Source organism: Zootoca vivipara, chromosome 2 (genome assembly GCF_965207765.1).
Source record: "Zootoca vivipara chromosome 2, rZooViv2.hap1.1, whole genome shotgun sequence".
In the NCBI taxonomy this organism is placed as follows: Eukaryota; Metazoa; Chordata; class Lepidosauria; order Squamata; family Lacertidae; genus Zootoca; species Zootoca vivipara.
In genome coordinates, this window is record NC_142584.1 from 108,346,286 (window position 1) to 108,356,484 (window position 10,199).

The 10,199-nt window shown below is 52.3% G+C and overlaps 1 protein-coding gene across 1 annotated transcript; it reads left to right on the forward strand.

Annotated features, from left to right (window-relative positions):
• Positions 1-2,390: 2,390 nt before the first annotated feature.
• TCF19 (transcription factor 19) lies at positions 2,391-9,878 on the forward strand. Its single transcript, XM_035098594.3, has 3 exons — positions 2,391-2,802; positions 4,142-4,781; positions 6,916-9,878. Exons 1-3 carry the CDS (start codon positions 2,529-2,531, stop codon positions 7,148-7,150), a joined length of 1,149 nt encoding a protein of 382 aa, XP_034954485.1. The 5' UTR covers positions 2,391-2,528; the 3' UTR covers positions 7,151-9,878.
• Positions 9,879-10,199: the final 321 nt, after the last annotated feature.

The window sequence follows — 10,199 nt, forward strand, 5'->3', positions numbered from 1 at the left end:
TCACTGCCAATCTTGGTTGAGGGCTTCTTATATATACTGTTGATGCAAACCACCCACTAACTGGATGTGCAAGATACATATATTCTTGTGTTCAGCCTAAAAATTGTTCAGGGTAGTTTACAATGCCTTACATGATTAATACAGTATGGGTGGTTGGGTAGCTAAGCTGGATGAACACAATTACTCAGCAAGAGTATATATAATGTACAAAGGATGTGAAATGGAGGGGCAGGGCTTGGCTAGTTTGAGACATGTACAGTACAAAAGTCACTTAAGTTTAGACAAAGCTTAAGACACATCTCTCTGTTGACTGACAGTTTCATTTGTCTGTTTTCAATATGAACCTTTGGATGTCCCTTTCAACTCTGCTGTTTTCTGATTTTGTGAATGCAAAATGAGACTTCATTCTTCTTGTGAAGTCTAGCTATAAAACAGCAACTGAGTTAGAAAACCACCTTATCTTTCAAGCTGTGTATGGATGTTGTTGAAAAACACTCCCTGAGCCAGATCTGCTCTATGGGCCCACAGTGATGCCATGCCCCAGAGAGATGACTCCTGTGGCATAGTCTTAGCAGATGTAATGCAAAGGCAGGCCTGGCCACAAGTGGGGAACATATAAACTGGGATTCATTTAATTATTATTTTATTTATTAAATTTGTTAGTTGCTTTATCTTGCCCAGGGCAACCCAAAGCAAGTTAAATCCAAATAAGTCGACAACAAACCCCCACAGATTCCTTTAAACAAAGAGGGGAAAAAAATTCATTAAAAACATCCCACCAGAGCATTCCGCAAACGTGGAGCTACCGGTACCACAGATAAGGCCTGTTGCCACCCTCTGGACCACTCCTGGAGGTGGGACATGAAGCACAATTGAGCCCAGCCAATGGTGCCATTTGGTGGTTATAGTAGCAGACATAGGCACTCCAATCCTCAGTACTGTGCAGCCCACAGGCTGCTCCTTCACCCTGGCTGATGCTTGTGCTCACCTGCGCTCTTAGAAGGAATAACTGGGGGGATTGGGGTGGGCCTGTTTTGTGCACGTGTGAATGGGGCAATTACTTCCGTGTCTACCAGGAGGAGCGCAGAAGCAGCTGGCATTCTCGGCGGGCGGCGGAAGGTGCCCCTCCGCCCTCTTTTCCCTTACGCGAGATGCTTCTTCCACGAGGACAGGCTGGCAGGGCGGGGCGGAGACCCCTGGGCGCCTGCGTTCCCGCGCGGGCGACAGCGCAATGACAAGCAAGTCAGCTGGGGCCGCACCTGCCGACGTTCGCCGTCCCGCACATGCGCGGTTCCAACGCCGGTCCAGCCGCCCGCAGGCCCAGCCAATCTCCTTCCCCCGCTGGAAACGCGCCACGAGCGCATCGCCCACCCCAGACGCTGGTTCTGTGAGGCACCGGCCAATCAGGACCTTCCTCCGCCCGAGCCCGGACTCCTTACCTCGCGCGCTCATGCACGCTCGCCGCCCCCCTCGCCGCTCTCGGCCAATGAGGACGGAGGCTTTCCCTCCAGCTGGCCAATAGGGCCCGGCGGCGCCGCCATCCCCCTTTCTCCTCCCTAATCTGGACCAATCGCGAGGCAGCGCGCGCCGCTCGGAGCTCCTCGGTAGCGGCCGCCGCAGAAACTCCCGGCTCCAGCTGTGGCTGCCGCTGCCGGGAAAGCCGCCGCTGGCTCCTGCGGGAAGAGAGGCGAGAGGGCCCCGAGGAAGTGCGTTGCCAAGGGGACCGAGGCCTCTGCTTGCGTTGTCAAGGAGACGGGGGTTCTAGAGCCCGCCCCCTGTCAGGACCCCGGCATTCCGGAGTCCCAGAGTCACACTTGCAGGCGCAGCAGCGGCTGCGAGAGGATCGCGGGGGGACCAGGTGGTCGTCTCCTTGCAGGGGCCTTCCGGAGCGCCCTTGCACTAGTGCCAGCGGAAAAAGGGGTTTCCAGGCACCCAAAGGCAACTTGCAACTTGTAGGGTGGGGGAATAGATCCGCGTCCGTTCAGGGTTCTGGGCCCCTTTGTCTTGAGCAAATTGCATTCGGAGAATGTCTGAAGTCGCGCTCCTGGCCAAGAAACGGGCTTTGGAGTGGTTTGGTCACGGGGCGGAGAGAAGGCTTTGCTTTCCTGTGCAATAAGGCCCATCAGGGTAGCAGGTGACGTGTGTTTTCCCGGCAAAACACCCCAAAATCCGTGCTCTGCAGTTTAACGTGTAGCTGCAGAGCTTGTGTCCTGTGGTACCCAGTCAATCCTTCGCGTTGGCTGCCCCGTTTTGCACTTCTGACTTTTTCTTTGCATTCGATGCTGCTATGTTTCCAGTCTGAACACTGAAGACCTTGCTGCCTTTTCAGAAGCTACCTGCTCATCATAGCTGAAGGTGTGATGATTGTGTGGAGTGGACGCAACCATTAAGCCCTGCTGCCACCTCTGCTGCCTGATTCGCGTTCCCACCTATCGGAAGCGCGGTGCCCCCATCTTTTCCTCCTGGGTGAAGCCAAGAGCCCTGTCCGCCACCCCTTCTGTGCTTGAGGGAGACACCGGGAGCAAGCCATGCTCTCCGAGGCCCTCCCCTGCTTCCAGTTACTCCGGATGGGCCCGGCTTCGCCTGCGGATTCACCCAACCGGGATCTCTACACCTTCCGGCCTGCCAGGCCTAGCTGCACTTATCGGCTGGGCCGCCGAGCTGAGGTCTGCGATGTCGTCCTGGTGTCGGAGGAGAACCCAGCCCTGGTCTCGCGGATCCATGCAGAGATCCATGCTGAGAGGGATGCGGACAGCACTGCTGGGGAGTGGCGAGTTGGCCTGGTAGACTACAGCACCCACGGTGAGTCCTCAGAACTGTTTGTGCAACCAAGGGTGGGGGGGTTACATTCAGATCTAACCATTGCAAAGATGTTGCTTTATGCTCGGCTCCTGATCCTCAGTGTGGTAAGACAGGTGGAACTAGCCATGTTGACCAAAGCTTCAATTTGCATAAATTTATCCACAAGAGGGATGTGTGTATGTGTGTGAGACAGAGAGACAGACATACAGATACAAACGGCCATGAAATGTAGTCTGTCATTCCTGTGGAAAACCATAAATGGCATTTTGTCCCCCACTGTTCACATTTTTCTGTTTCCACCCATCTGTGTGTGGTTGGCACCTGCCTGTCTTGAGAGACAGTGGCACGCATCTCCAGGGGTGAAGTCAAACTGCTGCATTAGCAGCACCAAAGTGACTTCCCCGGGATACAAGCCTGGGCAGCGTGTGTGGAGGTCTTGGGCTGCCCAAACTCCGAGACCCCTCTCTCACCTCACTGAAGTGATCCAAAGGGAAGCAGAGCAATACCTTTGGACCCAGCATGGCTGCAGGAGTTGCTGGAAGGAGGCGTACATACAAGGCGCCATCCAACTGCCTTAGGACCTCCATTCTGGTTTTGTGTAGGGTTTACTCCTTAAAGGCCTTTTCTTCTCCCAAGGACTCCCAAAGGCAGCACAGGTTTAGGATCAGAGCTTTCCTTCTAGATAACGCATCCCCAAACTCGGCCCTCCAGATGTTTTGGGACTACAACTCCCATCATCCTTAGCTAACAGGACCAGTGGTCAGGGATGATGGGAACTGTAGTCTCAAAACATCTGGAGGGCCGAGTTTGCCTATGCCAGTCCTAGATGGACTCCCTTTCTGGCTTGCCAAGCCCCATCTGCCCCTCACTTCCCTCTACATCCTTCTATTGGTCTCGTCCACTCAATGTGCTGGAACCTGTCTTTGTGTGCAGGGGAAGTCCCTAACTCACCAAGGGTTTGAGACCCATAGGCTACCTTCACCTGGAGCTTGTTCAGTTCAGCCAACAAACAGATTGGACCCTGCAGACTTAATGGGTGGGATCACATGGGTCAAGGTAGCAAAGTCAGCCTCTACGCCAAAGTTTCTCCCCGCTATACATGTGTTTTGTCCCACACAAGTGAGAGGGTGCCATCCATGCCTATGGGGAAAAGTTAATGACTGTACTCTATTTGGGGATGGTGCCCCACCGGCAGGAGCCCCACAAAAGGCTATGATGTGTCCTGCGCTCAGCATGGAGTCCTGGGCTGCCTTCAAAACCTCCACAAACACACCTATAGGCATTGCACTGGTTGATATATAGAAAGTGAGCTTCCTCTCTTGCCCCATTATCCCTTCAGGTACTTACGTCAACGCCGTCCGGGTGTCCCATGGCCAGCGAGTGGACCTGAACGATGGAGACCTTCTGACCTTTGGCCACCCCAGCCCAGTCCCTGAGGGCTGTGCCCTGCCACCCCCGCATGGCAATTCTGAGTTCTACTTCCTCTTCCAGAAAGTCCACGTCCGGCCGCAGGACTTTGCTGCTATCACGGAGCCCAAAGCCCCCTGGGCCTCCTCCTACTGCGGCTTCCGGCCGGTGCTGCCCTCCGGCAACCACCGCATCCGCCCTCTGTCCCGCCACTCGCCCACTGCCCTCTCCTGCCGTTCCAAAGCCACCCTCATCCTCAGCTCCATCGGCAGCCTCAGCAAGCTCAAGCCGCAGCCGTTCACCTTCTCCCTGGGCCGCGGTCGGTGCGCGGAACCCCCTGCTCAGCCGAAAACCTCTCGGAACCGGCGCAAGTCGGCTCACACGCTGCTGCCCGAGCTGGAGGACGAGATCACGCGACTCGAGGAGGAGCAGCCGGCCCAGGGCAAGGAGCAGCGGCTGGGCGGTTACGCTCATTGCCACAGCGCCTTGCGGCTCCAGCAGAGAGTGCCGGAGGTGAGCCAGAACTTGCAGGAAGACGAGGGTCCTCCGAAGCTCCACGTCACACCCAGTGGGTGAGTCCCTTTTTGAGTCCGCATTATGGTTGATACAGCTCACGCCAGGGGGCACTGTCATGATCTCCATGTTTCTGGTTTAACAGAAAGATTTCCATAGCGTTGATGGAAATGGTCCCCGTCTGTTGTGGGCCTACAACTCCCATCATCATCAGGGATGATGGGAGTTGTAGGCCAACAACAGCTTGGGGACCCAAGGTTGAGAAACAGCGAGCTAAGGACTTCCCTTCTTTCTTACTCTCTTTTTCCTTCCTTCCTACGCCAGTGTGGTGTAGTGGTTAAGAGCAGTAGACTCGTAATCTGGGGAACCGGGTTCGCTTCCCCGCTAGTGGGCTAGTCACACTTCTTTGAAGTCTCTCAGCCCCACTCACCTCACAGAGTGTTTGTTGTGGGGGAGGAAGGGAAAGGAGAATGTTAGCCGCTTTGAGACCCCTTCGGGTAGTGATAAAGCGGGGTATCAAATCCAAACTCCTCTTCTCCTTCCTTCCTTCCTTCCTTCCTTCCTTCCTGTGTAGCTGTCATGAGAGTGAAAGGTACCTTCTCTGTCTCGAGTCCAGGGGGTGAATTGGATCCTTCCTCCCTTCCCCAGTGGCATGCGCCAAGTTTCAAAGTTAGTTAGAGCCACCCGTCTGTCAGTCACCTGTTACAATGACGTCAGGCAACGCTTTCTCCTTTGCCCATGCAGTTTGAAATGGTGCCTGGTTACACCTGTGGGCAAGAGACCCCTCACTGCTGCTGTAGCCACTGTAGCCAGTTTCTAACTCAGCAGCCTCTTATAATATACTATACTGGATAGCTGAAATTCTCAGCGTTTGGAATCGTGAACTGGAGGCCATATTCTGTAGAAGTCCAATTGCACGCCTTGTAAATTCTGACACCCCCCCCCCCCCTGCTGCAGCCCAACTATTGACACACAGGGATGGGGGAATCTGTGACCCTCCAGTTGTTGCAAACCCAAACTCGCATTATCCGTGACTGGGGCTGATGGGAGTTTGAGTCCAACAAATTCTGGAGTTCCTTAGCCCTGCTTTAGCGGCTGTGGACAGGCATGTAAAGCGGGGCGAAGTAACAGGTTAAAACTTGCTAGTTGTATATCCGGCCAGGGCAGTGTAACAAGTCCTTTTGCAGACATATGTGGCAACTCACTTTTTCAGAGGCCCTGAGGCTTTCTGGAACAGCCAGATTATGAAGCTCTTGGGCTTTGGATGGGCAGGAAGAGGCTGGGCATGGCAGCTTTCTCTGGGTTTGCTGGAGAGGACAGCTTAGAAATGAACCACATGACTATAAACTTGCATATTAATGCCTTTCTATCTGTCCCTTCATCTGCCCCACGCTGGAAGTGGTTTACAAGGAAGGCACCACTTGGATAACTCAGGTGGTGGAACATGTGACTCTTAATCTCAGGGTTGTGGGTTCAAGCCCTACGTTGAGTGGAAGATTCCGGCATTGCAGGGGGTTGGACTAAATGACCCTCGTGCTCCCTTCAAACTCTACAATTCTAAGATTCTGCCCCCCCCCCCGCCGTCGCCCAATACTAATCCAGAATCTGTGCAGTGGGCATGGTGTCCTGCGAAACCTATGGCAATAAAAAGGTCATTTTTAATAAACCTTTCTATCTATGTGCAGCTTGTTCTGTTGGGGTTTGACTTTTTCTCTTCTCATCATTTTCTCTTAACTTTGTTTCTGATCCACTGACTAAACTCTCATTTTAATATCTGCTTGTAAGCCACCAATGAAAAGGCACTGGCCTTTGGCTTTTCTTAAACAACATAGGAAGCTCCCTTGGACCAAGTCAGACTGTTATTAGCCCAACCAGCTCGTTATTTTACACCAGGCACCCCAAACTCAGCCCTCCATATGTTTTGGGACTACAACTCCCATCATGCCTAGCTAAGAGGACCAGTGGTCAGGGATGGTGGGAACTGTAGTCCCAAAACATCTGGAGGGCCGAGTTTGGGGGGTGCCTGTTCTACACTGACTGGCACAGGCATCCCAGATTTTTGGCCTGGAGTCTTTTCGCAGCCATACCCAGAGAGGCCAGGGATTGATGCTGGTAACTTCTGTGCACAGTGGGATGGGGAATGGGGAATACAGGTGCCAGTTTTCGGATTTACCCCTCCCTGTTCCTTTGCAGGAAACGGCGTGGCCGGCCACGGAAGAACCCCTTGGGGAGCACTTGCCAAGTCTTCTCCCAGACTCTGTCCACGTCAGAGCCGTGTGCCGCCCCGAGGTGCCACCTTCCTCAGGACGAGATGGTGGAGTGGGTTCAGTGCGACGGCTGCGACGCCTGGTTCCATGTGGCTTGCGTGGGCTGCAGCTACAGCGCCGTGAAGGAGGCAGAGTTCTGCTGTGCCGCCTGCCGCTCGTAACGCGGGTGGCCGCTGCCAGAGAGGCACCCTCAACCCTGCCCCCAAATGGGTAATATCAGTGGGCTCCAGCAGGCCATGCCAGGACTTTCCCCCTTCTGTCAAGTGGGCTAGTAAAAAATTGCACAAGGAGCGTGCTTTCAGGAACAAGCAAACCTTACTGTGCGCAAAGAACTTGGCAGTCTCTCAGAGGAGGCTGTGAGAAAACAAAAGACTCTAACTTCCTTGCGTCAAGGAGTTAACACTGCCCCATGGTCAAGTCCATCTCCAAAAACCAAGAGGCCACATTGCACTGGTGAAGACATGGATATTATTACATGGGGAAGTTTCCGGCTAACTCCCGTGCTAGAAGCTGCAGGGGAGCGGGGGACCGACCCCTGGATGTTGCAGTACTTTGGCTTCCATCTTCCCTGGCCACGGACCATTCTGGCTGGGGGCTGACGGGAGCTGGAAACACCAGGAGGGTCAAAGGTTCTCCTCTCCTGATTTATGGCCTTCAACTGGAAGGGGCAAGCGATTGCTTGACAGGGACAATCGGGGCAGATGCACAATGCCACCGTTTACCTTCCGAGGTCTTCACCCTCAAAACTTGCAGGGAAGAAGCTGCCGCACTCGGAAGAAACAGCTTACGAACACCTAGCGTGCAGCTTTCCCCGTTGCACAGTGGCGTGTGCAGAACGACCACTCTTGCAGCAATAGCCCTGCAGCCTGGGAAGCCGCCCAGCCTCCTGCTTTTATATTTTCCTTGGGGAAATATGCAGAGACCCCACCCAGAAGAAGTGAGTTTCCAAGGGTGCAGTAGAGCGGCTGCCTCACCTCAGTGCTCCGGGAAGCTGCCAGTTTATTGGGTCCGCATTGAGTAGCGAGACATTGGAACAGCTGCCGAAGAGCAATGCCTGCTGTTAACTTAGCTGGGAAGAGAGTCCCGCCCTCTCGAAGCTTTTTACAAAGAGACAAGTAGGGCATTAAGTGTTTTGATGAACTAGGTGGGAATCTTAGAATGCTAAATTCCACAGGAGTAGCTATAGTTAGGCCTTAACTGGAGGTGATGGAGCAGTCATAGAGTGGCAGTCTACGAAGTAGGTGTGTCAAGTTTTGCACCCAAAGGGGTGTGCAGTTGAGAGGGACTTGTACTGTACCTCCCACCATTTTACCTCAAATCTGCTTTTGCTTTTTCGTTCCTTTGCACCAGCACTGCAAAGGTGCTCTTTTCATGTAAAGGGAACCACAAACAAACCCCAGCCTCTCCCCCTTTAGATATAAACATGACAGGTGCACAAACAATCACTGTAGCTACCCTTGAGGAACTTGGCACTCAAGTAGTTTCGCAGTGAAAGCAACAGTCTTATGGCACCTTAAAGACTAATAACAAGATTTATGGTGGCGGCAGCAGCTTTAGCAGGCCAGGTCCCATTTCATCAGCTGCACGAAGTGGTGCGTGCACATAACACTAAACCATGGTTTAGCAAGCAAGAGTTATTAAACCATGGTTTAGTATTACAGTATATGCGTGAACCAGCAGTTTATGGTTTGGTCCGAAGTCCTAGTTTGTTGCTGGCATACAAACCATGGCTTGCTTCAACTACGGTGTAGGACCTTTCATGAGCGCTGCAGATGCTTGCCAAATTACAAAGGCATGAGGTAGTAGCGGGGAAACAAAACAAACTGGAGAAACAAGCAATGGTTTGTTAAACAAACAACAGATTGGTGTTACGTGAGAACCCGGCCACTGTATGCATACACACAAACAAACATGGGTGCGCATGTATAATGTTTGACAAATAGTAGGGCCAAAAGCTTTGAGGCACAAAGAGTGAGCGGTGTCTCTGTGTCATTCCGATAAGCAGCCCACATATAGTCACAGCAAGAACAGTGTGACTCATACTGCAGTCCCTGAACTATTATTTTTCTAACAGAGCGTCTCTAGTCCGGAGCAGCTTATGCCTCAACAAATTTGTTAGGCGTTGTGGGTTTTCCTAAGGGACGAGACTAAGCAGATGTTTTATTTTTTACACAATTCAATAGTATTCGGTCATTCCCGTTTCTAGTGTAGGGACAGAATCCGGTGCCAGCAACAGGGGCACAAGCATTTGCACACTTTCATAGGCACACACAAATAATGCATGGAAGAAGTGTTATGTGCCTGCAGCAAAAAGCCAGAGCTGTAGCAAAGCCCTTGGTTTCCCCAAGCACCACTGAAAATGGTGAAAGCCCCCAAGGAAATCACAGCCCAGCTGTGCCCTTTGGGAAGGTGTGGGCTCCCATCTCTTGAGAGCCATTACTCCCAAGTTCTGAGCTATAAGCAGGCCCCCTTTACCAAGCCAAGGATGGAATGGGGCACACAGCACTGTGCCAGAAGCAGAGCGATGGGATTCAGGGAAGTTGCAAAGGCTCTGTAAAAACAGGGACGGTGCCTCATGTTGCTAGTCAGCCACAGAGACCGCACACTTGCTTCTGCCACCACTAGTGGGACCAAAGGCTAGCAATGTACTCGCCAAGGAATCTGCCTTTTGAAACGCTGAATCGAAAATAAGCTAACGCAGTGAACTTTCTGCAACATAACCAAAGACTCCTGTAGTTTAGGGAGGAGGGGGTTTATTCCTGCAAGCGTGTTCTGCCAGTTTGCTTTATTCTCTGTAGATGGAAGGATTTGTCCTTTTCATCCGCTAGGGCACCTCTCCTCCTTTTTGCACCAGGCGTGATCACAGTAATTGAAATAAACCCAAACTGCAAAAGTTGGTGTCTCTAATTTCATAACAGTTGATGTTTACACTGGGGGATTTCTAGCTAATAAATGTATTTCTATAAGGCCACCCTCTTCCTCTGCCTGTTCAGAGGAGAAAATTAGATGGCAGTTCGAGTAGGAAGACAAAGTCAGAATGCAATGGGGGGTACAAGGATGACTAAACTTGTTTGTGTACCAACTTGGTAGGAGTCCATGTGCTCCTGGTTTTGAAAATGACGCGCACACACACAGCATGATTGGCAATTTTTTTAATAGGGGTCTGTTATGAGAAATAGCATGCATACAGTTCAGAGTGCCAAAGAGTAC

Excerpts from the sequence above, each read along its gene's own strand:
- TCF19 (XM_035098594.3), top strand. The coding sequence starts at position 2,529 with ATGCTCTCCGAGGCCCTCCCCTGCTTCCAGTTACTCCGGATGGGCCCG. Across the intron at positions 2,803-4,141 it reads GGTAGACTACAGCACCCACG|GTACTTACGTCAACGCCGTC; the intron begins GTGAGTCCTCAG and ends TTATCCCTTCAG. Across the intron at positions 4,782-6,915 it reads CTCCACGTCACACCCAGTGG|GAAACGGCGTGGCCGGCCAC; the intron begins GTGAGTCCCTTT and ends GTTCCTTTGCAG.